The following is a 19,463-nucleotide window of genomic DNA, read 5'->3' as shown; positions in this document are numbered from 1 at the left end:
ACTATACCTAGACAGATGTCAATGGCCCAGAGATAACTGCTGTGAGGTTAAACACAACTGCCCTCTTATACTGAATGATGCTCTACATGTTCTGCTAATGCAACACAGCTCTTCAGCCATGGTTAAAATCTGAGAGAAAGATTTGGGAAGGGTAAAAGTTGGTAATGGAAATCTTAACTGACAACTTCTTGCCCTAATTTGTCTCCCTTTTTCTGAAAAGAGAATAAGTCTGAGCTGTTCATTAACATAACTTTTAACATGATCTAGCTTCCCCATAGCAACATCCCAAAAAGGGAGAGACGGTGTAAAGAGGTGTGAATGAAGACAGAGGCAGCTTCCTTGGAAGTTGGTGCAAGACAACAACTGACTTCAGCTAGGTGAGAGCATGCAACCTTCCAAAACACATCAGAGCTTCCAACAGATAAAATAGGTCCCCTCACCCTACTTCCATTTGTCTGAATACCTTCTTCCCCTGCTTTCCCTTTTTATTTTAAAGGGCAAATGGCAAAATGTCACATGCGAGTTCAGGGAACTGCGTGAGATAAGACAGTGATAAGACAGGCCATGGCACTGAGCACCAGCTAATACTGTCACTTAGGTGTAAGTTACACTTCACACAAAATGGAAAGCTGCAGATTTTCTCTGGACTTCCTGAGGCAGGAAGATTAGGGCTAGTAGTTCCTGGATGGGTTTGGGTTTATCCATAGTTTATGTGTTTTTAGTCTGCTAAGACTGTGCCTTTTTCCCGTCACAGATGCACCTCATTGTATTCGACTCTTAGCAAAGTTCAGAATTATAGATAACACTCTATGCTAAGAGTTTAGGGAAAGTGGGAGCAAGGAATTTCAATAGCCTGCCTTGTTTAAACAAAGAGCCTGCTAGCATTTATTTTGTTATGCTATTACAACATTCTGACTTCCATGTAAACCTTCCCACAGGAATACAGATCTATGTTTTACTTTAGTTAAACATAGAATTTATTTGAAAAGTCATTAGAGCAAAAAGAATGGTTATCAAGTCATCGCTGTCTTGACTGTACTGAGATGAAAAGTAGGCATCTTTCTCAACAGAACAAGCAAGAGGTCTGTCACAGTAGAGAGTTCTTTAATATTATTTATTTATTTATTTATTTATTTATTTTTCTTCTCCTCTGATAGCTTATCTCAAATCCTTGATCAGAGCAACTAGGAATTGTTCTACTCAGATGGCTTACTGCATTTTAAGTGGAATGCAATTTAGTGCTCTCCCATCTGACCAAAGCCAAATTCAGCAAGTGAAAACAATTTCCGACAACCAACACACTGATTCCCCCCACCAGAGGCCAGACAAAGGTTGTGGCATTAGAACAGATTACCCGCATTTGCCTACAGTGTGCCTTTGATAAAAGGGACTATTAGTCTGTAATGGCAGCCAGACTGTCCTTTGCAAGATAACATTAGGTATTTTCCAGAACTGAGTATCTGAGTTGTTTTGTGCTTTGTAATTGAGCATTGTAAGAAGCACTGCAGTGAGATCAGAGTAACAGCAAGAAATAAAAAGAGTACATTATATCTCTATGTACACTTCACAGCTCCTGTAATTTTTTTTAATGCACACATTTCTTTGCTGCCGCATTTCCTTTGGGTTTATCTGTGGTATTACTAAAGAAAAAAGGCAGTGTCTGTTTCAAAAAGCAGTTAATAATATATGCACCCCATAGTCCACCATAGCTTCAGAAAGCCAATTACTGTTAGACTGCTGCATAAACATATATTTAGGCACCACAAAAATGTGTAATTATTTACTGGATCCAGTACCTAATACATCATATCTGAGCTCTGAAATGGGAATTACATGATGGGATACAACAGCATCAAAAAATTGCTCTAGTATAAGAGGGGCCCTGCAGAGCTGTACTCATTAAATGCACTTATTAAAAATTGTTACTTTTTTTTTTTTTTTTTTTAATTCCAAAATCACTCAGTCACTTTAAAAAGCTCATCATCATCAAATATCTTATCTTTTCTCATTACTTCTTGGAATACACTATGGCCCAGGAGAGCTTTGTAATTAATATCTGAAGACAACTTATCTCCAGGGAGACCTCATTGCGGCCTTTCAGTACTTAAAGGGATCTCATAAAAAGGATAGAGGACTCTTTACTTGGGTAGATAATGATAGATTTAGACCAGACATTAGGAGGAAATTCTTCACTGTAAGGGTAGTGAGGCACTGGAACAGGTCACCAAGAGAAGTTGTGGATGCCCCATTCCTGGAAGTGTTCAGGATGAGGTTGGATGGGGTCCTGGGCAACCTGATCTGGTAGGAGGTGTCCCTGCCCATGGGCAGGGGGTTGGAGTTAGGTGATCTTTAAGGTCCCTTCCATCCTGAGACATTCTGTGTTATGATTCTATGAAAAATGTTCAAGTTTGTCCTAAAGGAACAACGTGAAACTTATTGCAGGAGACTGGCAAGGCATTGCTGAGGGCTGGGCAGTAGCACATGCTAAAAAGAACAACCCGAGTTATTTTTATCCCCTGGATAGATTAATTTAGCATAGCCCCTTCAGGAAAGAGGCCTAGGTCTTGCTTCCCAAAAGACAACTGTAGTTAGAAGTGACCACATTAGTCTATTTTAGAAAAACAGTAGGAATTATTACTGAAAATGAGATTGCATTATATAAATTGGGCCATGTATTCGTCTTACTGATTCAGCTCATTTCTGCCACTGCCATCACAAAAACACTGCATTTAAAGTAAGCCAGAACAAAGAAAAGATTCAGGTCTTTGTTGTGCTTCTCTGTTAAGTGAAAATTGAATTATTTGCTCTTCATTTGTTATTGGCATCTCAGCTAAGGGACAATGTATACTTAATGCACAAAGTTCTGTTGTGTCTCTAGTTCAGAGCGATGACTAGCCCCTGAGCACAGCATTTTGGATAAAGATTACAATATCCTCCCACAATCTGTAAATGGAAACAGACCCCGGGTTTATTTTATATTCTGCTCCACATTTTACCTATTAGTGTGCAATTACAAGCTGGCACTGCTATGGGAAACCTGCTTCCTTGCGATGCAATTCCAGCCATATTTCAAAGGGGGTTTTCCTACTCCTGCTTGCAAGTCAGAAAACATTGTCCCCAAAATGCAGATACATGAGGCTGCCAAGTGAGATCTACTGCTGGACCTGCCTGCCATGAAGTCGCATCAGCCTGGTCCTGCACCGCATCTCTCCAGTGGGACACCAGGCAAACTGCTCTCAGACCCCAGCAACACTGCTGCCTCTGCCTGAGGGAGACCTGTCAGCAAGCTCAGGCTTTGTGATTCAGGGTAGACAAGTCTTGCGGAAATGAGCAGTAAAGACAGTTGATTTAACCACTGCTTCTTGGACTGTGGAAAGGTTTCATGTCTGTTTATAGGCATAAAAAACAGTTAATTCTCACCTAATGAGACTTCAGGCATGTGGTACTCAGTCAACACAGCAACCTTCAAATTATTACACTGCTTGTAATACCCTTCTCTGTATTTGCTGTGGTAAATCAAGTGGTATTTTGTCTCAGCTAAGCACTGAACTTTCAGGCGTTCTAATATATTTGGATAAGCATGGCTGTAGGCTCCAACAGGGTAGTTGCAGTACATGTACACCAGTAGGAGTGGGGTGGGACCAGGACTGTCTCACTGGAGCTGTACACTGGGAAGTTGCCATCTACCTGGGGCTTTGGACCTTCCTACAACCATCTCCACATAATGGTGCACTTGATAACACACAGACAAATGAGCTATGCTTTTTTGAGGCAAAAGCATAGCCCAAACCTTTACACAATCTGTACTGCATCAGGGAGAGCTGTGCAAGTCTGGTCATGCAAAATGATTATCACTTTAGCGTGTGCAATATAATAAATGGAAATGAATTAGCTGCAGAATACATTTAGTCACATTCCATACAGACATATGCAAAGGGCATCCGTAGTACTTTTAATTGCGGTACAATAAACTCTTAAACACTAATAAATACTAAAACATTTCATCTGATGCTACTAATCACTGCATCCTCTTTGTTTGTGCCGCCACTAGACAACCTCCTTAAAAGTTTTTTTTTCATAGAATAACATAAATTTCTCTTACAGATCTCCTTCTTCTGCAAATATTACACATTTTCCTGTTTCACTGGAGACCGTCAAACCTACAAGTCACAGGGCCATCCTATTCTCAGCATCAGGAAAGGCTGGTAGGGACTCACAGCACAGCAGGCTGAAGGACATTCAGCAGTGTGCCCTTGTGCTGTGGATATCTGGCAGCATGCTGTGCAGTCTGCCGAAGCAGTCTGCAAACCAGAGCTGGCAGTCTGAGGGAGGTTGAGTGCTGGTGAGAACACATCTGGGGTCTGTGAGCAGTGTGACAGTCCCCAGCACAAGAGTCTCAGCACAAAGTGGGCACTGAGACAGGTAGGGGGGTCGAGTGTGATGTTCCCATACGGGTTGATAGGTAGATCTGTAGGGCCTGGAGGCTGTGGGGGGAGCTACCGGACAGATGGTTATAGAGAAGGCTGAGCCATGTTTTTGTCAGATGTGCATGAAAAAGGGCATGAGATAATGGGCACAAGTTGCACAAGGGAAATTTCAGTTGTTTATATGAAAAAAAATAAAAATCATACTGCAGTTAAGTGCTGGAAGAGTCAGTCCAGAAATACTGCGTAATTTTCATCCTTGGAGATATCCAAGCCCTTTGGACAACCAGAGAAGTCAAACACACAAGTGTTATCTGAAAAAAACATCAGAGTTTTTCTGTCCTTCTGGAAATGTCTACAAAGATCAACACAGTCCTTCAGAACATTTTAAGATCACAGTTTTGAATGCTTAAGGCTGTCTCTCCAAATCCTGGCAGTATCTCAGACAGGACCAAACAGCTCAGGGTTTTAAAGATTAAATTCAATATTCATAATTAAACAGAGAAAAGAGGCAAAGCCAGGGAGAAAGATGAAAAATTGGTGTAACACATTCCACTGTCTGACATTGCTTACATGGTGAACCAACTGTAGCTACCAAGCATTCCCTAAATAGGAACCTGTGTAATATATACTCCAGCAATCCCCTTCCAGGTCACAAAATTCTGTATGTCCAAAAGGTAAAAGAGAATTTATCAAACTTATTTTGACTCCTGCCCTTGGCATAAATACACCACATACAAACCAACCTGCTGCAACCTGCCAAGTGTTTGGGTATAGCTAGTCTTTCCGGGGCTGACTCTTTTGTCTTAGCCTTGCTCCTTTCTCACTCTTCATCAGAGCAGTTTCCATGAGTGCCTGCATCATGGTCCAGGTCAGTTAGAAATCTGCCAGCAAGAACTGTGTTCTCAGTTTTTCTCATTAAAAACCTCTCCTAGCTTCATAAACATGTTTTTTTTGTGTGTGTATGCATGTGTGTGTTTGTGCGAGTATGTGATGTGGAGCTTAAAATTCACAAAGCTAACTTTGGGAATAGACAAGATGAAACTTGCTCTATCTACAGTCAGATGCCTCTGAAATTAGAAACAGTGTTCTCTTCCAGGGTCAGCTCCTCATTAGTAAAGAAAAACATTTTTAAGCACTGGTTTAAGCAATTTGATAGTGGATCCAAAGGCAGACTGCATTTCAGAATTACTCAGGGAAACAGAGGAAATGAACCGTGTAAATTCTTTGTCAAACAGCTTTCTACACTTTCCAAATCTATTTTAAGTTCAACATCTGCAGGAAGGCCTTAACTATTATTATATTTCTTCAGGCCTTCTGTGGAGATACCTTCATTTTGGTAGAAGTCCAAAAACCAATCCTGGCTTCATTTGGAAATCAAATCTGAAACCATCATTCCTTATTTCTTTTTCAACAGAACAGTCTTTGGAAGGACAGCTCTGAGGAGTCCTGGAGAGCTTGGACACAGCTGGTATACAGTCAGTTCCAGCCTCCTTCTCCACAGGCTTTGGTTTTATTTTTGAATTCTGCCTGGCATAAGTCTATTTTTAAGGTTGTTTGCATTTTTTTCCCATTGGCTAGGCAGTCAGTCCCTTAGAGATTTTCCACAAAGTACCTGACCCCTCTTGGTCAGATGTTCCGAAGAACGGAAAGAGAACAGCTTGCTCAGCTGAAGCACCATAATTAGCATACACTGTGATAACTCTCAGTCCTTTTCTAACCTGCTGGCTACACAGCACGATTTCCTTGGGATTTTTGTTTGCTTTGCTTTTAATCAGAAGTGCAATATTACTGAGCATCACCAGATGGCATTGCTGCAGATAATTTTGATACTTCTGTTTATCTGGCTGTACGGAAGTTAGATATTGAGAAAACACCTATTGCAATCTAGTGCAGAGTTTTCCTGATGTTACAGCTTGAGCTCAGCTACGCATTTTCCACTTAAACATATCCAGTCTTCGTTATGTATTTGTACCCACGTGTGCTAATGGTTGAACTCTCACAACATCATAAGGTTTATCTGTGCCGCAAAGGAGTGAGCATGGCTGCACAGGCACGCTGTAGAAACATGACCTACAAAATTCTTCTGCATCGTACAAGTCAAATACAAGCAATGTGGGAGAAAGATGTTCTTTAGACTGCTTTAAATTTTCATTGTTTCTTAATTGCCATGCTCTTTGTGCACATTGAAATGATTTAAAGGCTTTTTAAATTCTTAAAAGGCTGCCTATTTAGTGACTGAATCTGCTGGCTGAGGAGTTTCAGTTACAATGGCTTCATCTGCAAATAACCTGGGATCAAATAATGTACTAACTCACACCTCATTAAACAACTCTGAAGAGACCAGATGACATAGGTGGCAGCTTTTAGTGCAGGCTATGCTGTACGATGTACAATGCATACCGGCACTTGAGGGCTGCTGGAGCTCCCAGCCTGCAGAGCCCAGAACTGGGGGCAAGCTTGGTGGTGTGGGGTCAGCTCCCTCCGTGGGTCTGACTAATGTGGAGTGAGCAAATATCGGGGCTGTTGGACTGCTTCAACCTCCCAGCTTTCCAGGCACGATGAAGTTGTGATGTGGCACTCATTTCCCAAATGTTTCTATGTCTGTATAAAGTGGTAAATTCGTATTTTCTTTTCTTCATTTCAAAACCCTTCACTTGAATACAAGGATAAATTACCATTTCACTTACAAGACCATCTTGTGAACAAAGTGCATGACTCCCACATACATGCAGAAACATTCACTTTGGTGAGGGTAGGATATTTTTTCCCACTTGTAGTCTAGCATTTCATTCTGGTGATGACAAGAGCTTTGTGCCTACAGCCTCATTTTCACACCCGGGCTAGGTTTCAGCCAGATGCAATCACCCCACTGCGTTGCCTCAGCTGCAGGAAGACCAGAGCAGGCTGCAGAGACCACCAGTTGGGCACCCAGACATCACTGAGCTCTGTCCCACAGCCAGAATATTAGTGCTGGCTTTATGGTTAGATTGAGCACATCCAAACAGCTACGCTGGTAGATATGTACTACCGCTTTCAGAACGAAACCTCCATGCTATGGGGCAAAAGGAAATTAAAACCTGAGGCAGCAACCATTGTAGTACATGCTAGCAGGCAGAGGTATGGTTTTGTCCATGCTGCTTACTTAATATTTTTATTCAGATGCCCTGGAAGGCTGTGGGCCATTGCTCTGGAGGCAAAATTTTTAATCCAGTGGACAGATAGCACCTTTTTGTCTTTTCTATTACCATCAAGTTGGTGTTTTCCTGGGCTGCCAGCAACAAAATTCCCACTGTCAATGTATGATCAGAGCTTTGTAGATTAGTCCCCGAAGAAAGATCTAATGTTGATGAAATGAACCTTCCTTGGTTGAACAGGCAAAGGTGTTTCTGGAGTGGAAGGACTGCTCTCTCATTTGGGGATGTTAAATCCATAGTTTAGATCATAACTGCCCTTCTGTCTCCCACAAAAGCATTTGAAACATCACCTCAGTGGAGATAAGTCTGAGATATCTTTCTTCTTTCTTCATATCTGCCTCACTGCTGTGCCATTTTATAGAGGCTGATATTAAGAGAAACCATCAATGATGTCTTTCCTGTTATTGTTTTCTTTCTATGAGCCAGCCACAGGCAACAACAAGATAGTCAATACAGATACTTTTGGATGGAATTAATCCAGCTCTAATCCCCATTAAATGGATAGAAGTATGTAAGTCAGGTAATAAAAGAGACAAGTTGTCTGAAATGCTACCACTGCAAGGGATGGGCCCTTGGGAGTCCAAGAATTAAAAAATGAGAAAGATAACTCAGTAAAATTCCCACAGCAGAAAATAGATACCTACAGCAGGCTTCAAATGCTTCTGTGGATGTACAAGGAGAGGGCTGCAAATCACTCCTCTCTCTATTTTAAGGGGCTGACTACACAAGCAGTAACATGACACAGACCCACTGGACTACATTTTTCCATAACATAACCTTATTCCTATGTTTTTTTTTTTTTTTTTTGTGTGTTTGTTTTTTTTTTTAATATAGCCTGCTGCCCAGAGAAGAGACCAGGACTCTGCTTGTGATTGCACTACAAAAGAGGAGCGTAGACCAAAGACAGTTTACAATAAAGACTTTCCTCTTACGGGTTTTCCAAATGCTTTTAGCTGATACATATAGCCCCCTTCTCCGTTTACACACCCCATTTATATCCCCCATACATCCCCAAAGAGAGGCACCGTTTTTCTAAGTGACAGAAACAACCCCTCACGCAAAGAAGTTATTACCTTCTGGATAAATGGTTAGTTACTTTATTTAGAAAAAGTGCTAACAAAATCACTTTCAAAGAAATGAAAAATCACTCTGATACATCCACGGTGATCCAACACAGGCAAAGGCACACTGAAAAATCCCTGAAAATGTCCATCCTTCAGCTTTTGCCTCACAGTTATGTTTAGACACCAGCTAAAGCCCAGCAATGAAGGAACACACACCTTACTTAAATCCTGTCTTTGTGGTGCGGTACGAACCCTTCGTGCACACACATACTACTTTCACAGCAGAGAATTTTGTGAGATGAAAACTATTTCTTAATGGTTAGTGATTTTGATGAGAACTCCTCTGCAGCATTTCTTAAAAATGCTTTGATGTTCGTGATGTACTGCCAATGTATTTCCAACAGAGCTTAAACTGGTTACTTTTAGAAAAATCATGAATTAAGCTGAACACTTTTGGTTAAAAGGATTGAAAGTATCCTTTGATGGCATAAACCAATTGACAAGCAGCTTTATAAAAAGACTGGAGTTAGAGATAAGGAACTTACAACGTACAAACAACTGTACCTGGGAGATAATACATAAAAAAGCAAAAGTTTAGAATACAGAAAACAGAAATTAGAAAACCTGGAAAAGAGGTATTAGGCACAGTGAAATACTTGTAATAGTAAATATTAGTCATGAATATGAACAGTACATGAATAGTAAATGAAGCTTGTGTAAAACAGAGGAATGGATGGAGAGAAATCAGGAGAAAAATGCCCTTCCTCATCCTCCCACTGTGAAATACACATGCATATGATGGTTCCTGCCTCTTGCTGTCCTTTTGGTTTTTGACTTGCTTTTCCTTCCCCCTAAGCACCAACTTTGGCAGTAGCATCTGGAATTCATCATGGTTATTTCCAAAAGAAAAGCAACCTTAAAAGAAGAGGTTCTAGAAGAGATAAGGTTCATATTTAGACCGAAACTTCTCCCTCTTGCAAGGCTTGAGTAGTTTGAACTGTAGAAGGAGTAACAACAGGGTGTGAACACGCATGTTTTGACCTGCAGACCTTTTCTTCTTTCCTTCACTCCCATTACAAAAATACAGCCAAAAAAGCTGTACCAGTCTCCTGGAGCCATTAATCAACACACCCAATAACTTCCAACTTTCAGAAAGCACAAAGAAAATCACCTCACAAAGCAAAACTTGGCAGAGGGACCCTCCACTGCTGGTAAGAGTTAGCAAAGCTGCTAACACAGAGCCTTCTCATTCAGCTTTGCTAAATTGTGATTGCTCTTTTAGGGATGAGAGCAGGAGGAGATATGACCTTGGACTTCTCTTCTGTGAGCTCTTAGCCCAGAATAAATTAGCTTGGACACAGGAGGCAACACAATTGCATCAGCCTGGGTCTGTGCCTGGTTTTAAGCTGATTATTCTGTCCAGCTCCCTGCTGAAACACAGACTCTCTCATGGGCATTATGTCTGGCAGAGATCTCATGGATGACCTGATGGAGCCACACAGAAAGGTACCTTCCCTTTCTGCCACCCCTCTGGACGTCCATTTTGTTACTCACCAGTACTGCTCTGGATGGTCCTCACCGTAGTGGTTGTACGCGGGGGAGATGAGGACCGCAGCGAGATGCACTCATCGTCCTGGGAGCAGCCCTTCTCGATGGCTCTCACGTAGCTGTGGCTCCTCATGCGGAAGCAGCCGGGCATTGGCAGATCCAGCGCCTCCACTGCCTGAGACTCGAGCTCACTGAACACTGACTCGCAGACGGACTCGAACTGGCCGTTCACCTCCATCTCGCTCACCTGTGGACAAAGATCGGGCAGGTTCAGCATGTCCCCTGCACCACCCCATCCTGCACGAACACCCTCAAGCAACAGGGGCACGATGGCCAGTTCTATTAAAAGGCCACTTTGCACATGAAGAACATGAATTGCACAAAACACATCCCATTTTCCAAAGCAATAATTGTTCAGGAAAAAAAATATACACAAAAAGAGGCTTTAGGCAGAAATTGATTGGTATTTAGGCTCTTGGTTCCAGCCAAGACCAGTGGAAAGCTGTGAGTCCCCACAGTAGCAACTGGTTTACCTCACCCTGGGGGGCTGAAGCTCCAGCCATTATGACCATTAATTACACTGAAAAACTGGAATCACACTTTCTTTGGCGGTAAGAAAATAAAGGTCAGCTTTACCCTGGGACACAATCAATGCAACCCACAGGCAACCGCAGTGATAAATTTGAGGGGCTGGGAAGCCCAAGTGCAGATGTGCCAGCAAAGAGTTGAAAAGGGGGAGGCTGGTAAGGCAAACAGTTTTGCTGCAGGGGGAAAATATTTGTATAACTACATCTCCTGGACGACCCCTCTGGCTGAGAGCTGAAAGGTGCAAGGGAAACCTTAGACCCTTTGTGGAGCAGACACTAGGTGGTGACAAAGACTTCCACTCTCGCAGGTTAAGGAACATTTAAAAGCATGTGGCTTTGCTGCAGATGTTGCAAACCTGGAAACCACCTATCTCTGCTTACATAGGAATGGATGTTCATGTTTCTAAATTCAGAGTGGAGTCCTTAGTTTGGCATTAAAGCATCATAATTATCACTGCAGGAAACATGCACACAGAAACTATCACTTGAGGGTTTTGCTACTTTCTACGCATGTAAAAAGCCATGATACCAGGAAAAGTATTAGATACCAGAAGACACAAGATTATATTAGGCTGACGCAAAAAAATATTAAATACTCTATTCCAGGATGAATTTTAGTAAGGCAGACATTATGACTTTCATACATAAAATGGAAATAGGAAACATCTAAAACATTTTTTTCATAGGGAAACTGCTAAAAGAGCATGGAAAAGTGCTGGATAGTACATTATATTAACAATTCTACAGTGGTGGAGAAGAGCCATATCCCTGCATAAACATCTATGAAGTAAGACTTTTTTTAGATTGTTATTTTCTTATTTATATTGACAAGCAATACTAACTCTTTGGCAGACAGCTCTAAGTGTTAGACATCAAGCTAAATAACTAAGCTAACCTAACCTAATGCTTATGGTTTCCTCTGGGACTTGAATTTCAGTGCTGCTTATTTTAGATACATCCTAATCCTACTTTGAGAGCATCAGCTCATACCCTATGCGAAGTGCCTCACCTATAAAACACACAGCTGAATAACCTGAAGCTACAATGTCCAAACACAGAATACCACAGAAATTCAAACTACAGTTTCGTTCTGAATGGCCCATGTATTTGTTACGGTTACAGCTGAAGTCTTAGCATCAATAACGTCACGAGTTTTTTGACATTTCAATGATTTGACATGTCAGTGGTAGGGGGCCAGTATTCAGCACCACAAAACCTGCCTGCTACACTTCTGGACTGGTGTAACATAGTACTTTTAAACAAGGGATTTATCTAAATGATCCATTTAAGCAAACAAGCCAGAATCATACCAAGAAGCTAAAAGATTTAGCAGATGACCCTCAGGTGCACTGCCCTGTGGAGTGCTAGCACTTCTGCAATTCTTTCCAATCTGTCCCTAACCAATTCAACTGTACAAGCATGTTGTATGCAAGGACAGGCTGACAGGCTATTTAATGATGCTGAAATTCATCAACTGAGTATGTGACAGTGGGATTTATTTTTCTTCTGGTTTAGGATGAGCACTAAGAAGTCCCACAGAACTTCAGGTTAATATTATGGACAGACCTTTGCTCTTTATGTATATTCTGTGATATTTGCACTGTACAGGTGAAAAGTTTAGAGGTTATCAGGGTTTAGAATGTATACATTAGGACAGATTTAATCTAATAAAATACTTAAAATATTGTGAAATACTGCGGGCTTAATTTTCCCTTAGTGGCACAATCAGCTTGCAAATGATTTTTTGGAGGTATTCAAAGAGTTTGATTTCAGGCACCACACACAAGATCCTTAAGAAAGCCCTGTTTAAAGACACTGTTGATGAGCACCTGCTTTTGGAAAAGAAAAATGAAAGGTTAAACTATTCATTCAAACAAACTGCATGTTGTCCACTCATCCTTTTGTAAAAGGTAGGCTATGGCATTATCAAATGTTATACTCACAAACAGCAATGTATGAAAACATTTTTTTTAAAAGATGTTTTGAAAGCATGTAGCATACAGTAGCCTGATTTTATTTAAAGTGAAATCAAGCTTTTCCATGGCTTGGTGCTTCCTGTCCATGCTGCCCATGCATGCCCTCCCACCTGGCTGATGGTGCTCATGGCTCTCATGTAGCTCTCGTTGCGGGAACGGAACTTGGGGGATGTCAGCAGCCCCGCGGGGTCCAAGCTGTCCAAGCTCCTGTTGATCGAGACTTCACTCACTGCCCTCAAGTAACTGTGGCTCCGGATCTGAAGCTTTGGCGAGTGTTCACTGGATATCCTGAAAGATTTGGGGGGAAAAAAAAATTATATATATATATATGTCATTAAGCACAAATGGTCTCACCAGAGGCAGGGATAAATAGGTGTTTTTCATGGGGACAGCAAGACTTTAAACAATCCTTGTGTATTTATGAAATAAGGATAATGTCAGCTCATTTATTGTGCTGACAAGTTGAGAAAATGTTGGCTGGGTAAGTAGCTTTACATGACTTGATGTCAAATCAGAAGTGTAAAAAACACAACTGTGTTTCTGAAGTGATAGCATTCCACACCTTTCCAATACCAGTGACAGATGGGACGGACAGGTAGTCAGAAACAAAGAAACCCTGTAAGTGATGGGCACAAACAGTACTCCTGACATACATGTATGTGCTTAGAGTTAACCAGCAAGGGTAACAACATCTAGATACAATTTTCCACCTGTGAGATGTTTTCCATAATCTAAGGCATCCTATAAAGATGTGAGTCACCAAAAAAAGTGATCCGTGTCATGACTTCTTCACAAGACACTTAGTTTTCAGGATACTTCTTTTAAAATGATTAATGATCAGATAATGTATTGAAAGGGTGATTCCTTGATATTTTCATTGAAATGTCTTCAATATTCTCTAAGTATTACAAAGCCAACAAATTAATTATTAACAACTTCTTCCATTTTGAAATGTAAATCTCTTGTGGACATTTGCTTGTATATGGAAGAAAAATCTGTAACCTAATTACAGGTTTAATCTTGGTCATTGAACCTTTAGAAATACATACCCAGTTGACCTGAAAGAAGAGGATCCATTTCATGTCTAATTCCTCAAGCATTTGCAGATATTTTGCATTCAACTAGCTAATGATAGCAATTAGTATGAGCAATTTCCCAGTGGCATGCAAAATTCTGGTAATTGTCAATGTATTTTAGGAGGACAATTCCATTGTGTAATTGTACACCTAAGTAGTTCAGAAATTGGGTCTACTGCTGAATGGTACAATACAGGAATAAAATCTAGGCCATCTCTGCAACACACATCTCTAGCTGCTAATTACGTACCTAATAAAAATATGTAAACTTCTACTAATTACTAGGTATTCCTGTCACAAGATTATGATAAATCCTTTGCTTGCCATTTTCACTGGGTGTGCAGTGAAAATCAGCACACAGCAACTCATATTCATATACTTTGACTCCTTAAGCCATTTGATTTCACATGTTAAAAGTAGGAAGCTTTTTAGACATCATAATTACTAATGTTTCAAATGACTCATAAAAAGGAAGAGACAATGAAAAAGTGACCATAAATAACAGCTAGCTGCAGCATTTTGATAACTAGCACTAAAAAATTCCTGTCCATTATTTGATAAAAAATAAAGAAAAAAGAAAATAAAAATAGAATGAATAATTCAGCAGACATAATTTTTCAGATGCATGCAAGCTACTTCACCACCCTGCAGATCTGTAAACTGATCTGCATTGCCTGAAATGCATTTCTTACACTAATTCAAAATGTATTTTAGGAGTATGTTTTGAACAGTTTGCTGCCAATATGTGACATGCAAAATTCAAATATGCTTGATTAGCTGCCAGTTAGTCAAACGTGTCACCTGGGGCTGTTGCTGTTCACTGATTAGCTGACCTCGCAAGAACAGACTGCAACACATTGCAAAATTCAGTGCACAGATAGTGCTAGACAGAAATTTGCAAGTGCTGAGGCAGGTGCCCTTTAAAGACTGGAACCACTCTGTTGAGGTGCAGGCACCCTGGGCAGCAAGATTTTGCTGTTGCAACCAGGGTACAGATGCTCCCAGTGTCATGGAAGGCAACCACAAAAGGTACAGAAATTCATTTTCTGCATGCATTAGCGTAGTGTAAGAACACTTTCCCAGCTCTGCAGAAAACAAAGGCATCCATCCATGAGAGTAAATGTTTTTCTGTTGTTTCAGATGTGGGTGGTCAGCACAGCTGCCTTCTTTCTCTCACTGCTCTTGTTCCTGAATATATGACTGGCCAGTTTGGCACATATCTAGAACAATGTTTTACAGGTGGCCACTTATCCTAGCCTGCACATATCTCCCATCTGTTGTTTAAACCAGGCTAGGATATTGGCAGCTGTTGGAGGAGGTGGCTTTGTGCGTACTGATTGCTACAATCACTGCTTCACTGGACGTAGTGATGGGGAAAAAATAAAAATTTAAAACACAGACAAAGAAACATCTGAAGGTTTGCATTTATGATGATTACTACTACCTTTATAGCTGTGTAATAAATTGTCTCTATCTCCTACAGTACACTTCAATGAACAGCTGAAATGCCACTGGAAATTTTGAAATTATTCAAGTTAAGCACAAACCTGGCTATGTACAACAGGGGAAGATCTGAATGTCTAATTTATTTTTTCAAAGTTACTATTACCTGTAAACAGCAAATGAAAATAACTTTTTCTTCCTTAGATTTCAACTCTGTGTCATGTTGCGTGTGTATTACCTAAACTTTTGTTTGTGCCATTGTAATTTCCACAACTTAGTACAAGAGACAAGGGACTAAGACTTTGGACAGCTCTTAGTGCCAATATAAAATGGTCAATTAGTTCTATTCACTGCATTGGATATATTAATTGGCAGAAGGAGGATGTGAATTATTAAACATCTTCAATGAGCTCCTCAAGTGTGCCACATCATTTCTGTGCTGCATTGCCTGCCTGTGTGACATGGGACAAGTGCTCAAGGGCAGTCCTGAACTCAGAGCCCAAGCCCTTTCCCAGGGTCTTACACACAGCTGTGGGGCCTGCGGGGGCTGACCAGAAGTCATGTTGAGGTGAGTGGAAAAATGAAGTTTTCAGGGTCCTGGTGGAGAAACCTTTACCCAGGCTTCCCTGGGTAAAGGAAGGCAAGTGTCTCTGACTGACATGGTATTCAAGAAAGCTTGAAGTACCCCACCTGTGAGGGCAAAACCCTACTGAAAGCCTGTGAGGGGTTCTTACAAGAGGGAAGGTGCTCTTTTAAGCGGAAAATAAGTTTAAATGAAGCATCTAAAACAGAGGATCAAGTAGGTGTGCAAAGGAAAATTTTAAGCTGCCTTTGCATACGTGTCAGATATACTGAGGCTGAGTCTCTCATTTTCATTCAAAAATAGAAATGAAAGGCTTAAAATGCACACATGTAATCACCCCTAAGACATCCACGTTGAGAAGTACTTTCAACCCACTGTTACAGATGTGTTTGTATTTACACAGTTTTAATTCAGATGGAGACAAGTTTTGGTCCCTATAGTATTTAACTGACCATTTGTAGAGTGAGGAACTGCTCAACACAGGTAAGGAGAGGAGGTGCTAGAGCTAACTGATTTGTTCTGGTTTGTAAAGGGAGGTGTGGGACGGAGGCAGGAAACACGTCCTAGCCTGGTGCCCAACTCAGATGATCACCAGGATGAACGAAGGTGGAAGGAATGCCATAAATTCTCTTTACATACTGCTTTGTCGTTTCTGACTCATATATTCTGTCGATAATTTAGTTCATTCACACATATATTAGAGGGTATAAAATATAGTGTTAGAATGTTAAAAATGAAATAGCTTTGAATGTGTTTCTGTAAGAGTTTCTTTGCCTTCAAAATAGCTTTGAAATGTCAAAGAGAAGCAAGACAAGAAGGATGTACCTGTTCACAAAAAGAGACAAGCTTAGTTTTAAATATTTCCTTTTCATTTAGGAAAGCACAATGCATGCTGGCATATATGTGCTTTTTATGAAAAACACTTTCATTTACTACATTTTGTGTCTAAATGAAATAAAGGGAGAGACTAGACCAACAGTGGCTGCTTACCCCCTTGCTGAGGCCAGACACAACAGAAAGAAGTGTTGTAATGAAAAATCTTCCTAAGACTGGGTTGTCTTCCGCAAGTTTAGCATTTGGATTCACAGCACAAAGCACAGGGTTGTGCCAGTTGGATACTGTGCTATGCCAACACAAAATGACAAAGCAGAATAAAGGGAAAGTCCAGAGACATGTCCTGAATACCTCTGGAAGTCAGCAAAGGAGCATGCTAAAAATCAGCTTTTGAACAAACAAGAAGTCCCCAGAAACAAACCAAACCAACAACAAGAAAAAAACCCTAATCCTGCAACCCACCACTATTGCTAAATATCCTTGCTCTTATTTTTCTATCCTGTAATGGACATCTTAGCTCCCAGGGGCTCGTTTACCACAGGCTGAATGCTCCATCTCCACTTGGCTATGTGTATATTCAACATATATCTCTGTGCTTAATTTTATTTGCATTTTGGTTTTGCTGGAAGGAAGAATAACTGCAGTCTGACATTGAGCAAACACTGAAGGACATCAGGGAAGATCATGTACAGAACAAAGTCATTCAAGTGCATCTGTCTGATTCTAGCCATGACATGGGTCACCAGCCTGGGGTAATTTGATCATGTTGGCACCTATGTTCTGCTGCTTTTTCAGTGTGGTGAACACAAAGCTGTCATGCTACTGACAAAGATAAGGGCTGTATATAACAGTTTTGAGCATTTCTCCCCTCACCAGGGATTTTTCCAGGTTTTGAAGATCTCCAGTTCTGCTTTTGTTTAGAATCAAGTGAACCTCCTCATGGGAATTTCCTACCTTGAAGCTAAACAAATAAATAACTCTCTCCTTAAGTCCTTGGTGTGTTACTAAAGAGCCAAGCATGAGAAAGAAAAATCTAAAACTTGGAGACAATCAGTAAAGCTTGTCTGCTGAAGAGCAATTCAATGTTATCAGCACAAAACTGGCATTATAAGAGATGTCATTAATCAGAATTCAAACCATCCTCGCTGTACGGACCAACCAGCACATACCACAAAACCATGCCTGCAATAATAATCTCTCACCTGGTGTGGCACAGGGTGAGAAGAGGCAGAAACTGTGGTGCTGTGTATTTGTCTCTGCTTGATTTTACAGACGCTGGTAGGGCTGAAGAGGAAAGCACTTAAAAAAACAATTAATCCAGAAGTCTACACAGGTTAGTGTCACGCAGCTCTCTAATGTGTCTTTCTCCAGCTGTTGCAGCTTTTTGAGTAAGTACATGGTATCCTGCCAGAGAGCTCCTGTTTGTTTCACTAAGGACAGCAGGAACTGGATGGACTTTTTTTTTTTTTTTTCTTTTTTTCCCAGCAACTGCTACAAAAAAGCACAGTCCCCTTCAAAACTCCCCATGTTGGTCTACTGTCAGCTTTCAGACATGAAAACAGTTATTTGTGATTTTATGAGAGGGAAAAAGGACCTGTCAAAGGACACTGAAGCTCAGGGTTGGGATTTTTTCCCTTTTTTTTTGAAGGTGAGGTAGTTGATATTGCATGACCACATTTACTCCTTTTTAACTACTGAAATGTTATCAAACAGAGCTGACTACTGCGTAAAAATTAGCACACACATTAAAGCAAGGCTCCCCCTTCATCTCAAAGATCCTCCTAGGTGAACTGAAGGATCCTTTCACCTGTCACTGACGTGCTGAATCATCTCCATGCTTTCTAGACAGAGCGCATAAAGAATAGAGCACAGCACGGAAGTGACACATCGTGCCATATGCAATTGAGTTGGCAAGAGCAGATGGAAGATGATGCAGGCAGACATTATACAATTCTCTTTAATCAGAAATCTGGTTTACATGCTGGTGCTGATTCCCATGTGGGGGTGTGTGTGGGGGGAACAGTTGTGAGCGCTCTTCTCTTCCACCCTGGAGAGTGAAAAGAGATGCTGAAGCATAGAAACTGCTCATCCCAGGTGAACCAGCTCAACCCAGTGACGCTAGGGTAAGCTGTTACTGTATAACAGCACACAATTTTTATATACACTGGAAAAGAAATCCACCTTCTCTTGTCACACCTACTCTGGTAAGATAAAACATTTTTGAGGGTGCTTACCTTGAGAAGAGTAGCTTTCCTCTCAGAGGAAAGCTGGAGGCCTTATTATCCCCTGTTACCAATCTAATCATCCCCCATTATCAATCTTACTAAGTATACATACAAGCAGGTTTTTGAGATCCTTGACTGAGGAAAAGATCCCTGAACCTTCACCAAATATGACACAAGGCTCTTCCCTCTTCCAGTGTGAGCATCCTTTGGGCTGGCAGGCATAATCCCAGGAACAAGCGCTACTCAGCAGCAGAGATGTGTTTATCTAAGCCGGAAAAGCTCTTGGCATGTATTAGATATCGGGCTAAGAGCATGAGGGTCTGAGTAGTTAGCCCTGCCTGGACCCCTTTGGCCCCTGCTAGGGTGAGGACAGATCCTTTGCTGCTCTCAGCAGCTGTCTTGTTTGCTGCGGACTCCTGAGGGATCCTTCATCTGCAGCAGGGCCCACTCTTCCAAATCCCCTGCATTAACCCAGCCTCTCTCTCCATTAAACATCTCCAGCACTG

The 19,463-nt window shown here is 41.1% G+C and overlaps 1 protein-coding gene across 10 annotated transcripts in view; it reads right to left on the bottom strand.

Annotated features, from left to right (window-relative positions):
- DLGAP1 (DLG associated protein 1) overlaps positions 1-19,463 on the bottom strand; it is a 410,173-nt gene that overhangs the window by 86,114 nt on the left and 304,596 nt on the right. For all 10 annotated transcript variants that reach the window (XM_038174624.2, XM_021268892.4, XM_072034762.1 and 7 more), the window contains 2 exons: positions 12,907-13,084; positions 10,240-10,480 (listed from right to left, as the gene is read on the bottom strand). In XM_038174624.2, coding sequence (XP_038030552.2) covers positions 10,240-10,480; positions 12,907-13,084 — 419 coding nt within the window. The remainder of the gene's footprint in view (positions 1-10,239; positions 10,481-12,906; positions 13,085-19,463) is intronic.

The sequence above is a fragment of the Anas platyrhynchos genome, chromosome 2, assembly GCF_047663525.1.
Source record: "Anas platyrhynchos isolate ZD024472 breed Pekin duck chromosome 2, IASCAAS_PekinDuck_T2T, whole genome shotgun sequence".
Lineage (NCBI taxonomy): Eukaryota > Metazoa > Chordata > Aves > Anseriformes > Anatidae > Anas > Anas platyrhynchos.
The sequence above is the reverse complement of the archived record's forward strand: the minus strand, read 5'-3'. Positions and strand labels throughout refer to the sequence as shown.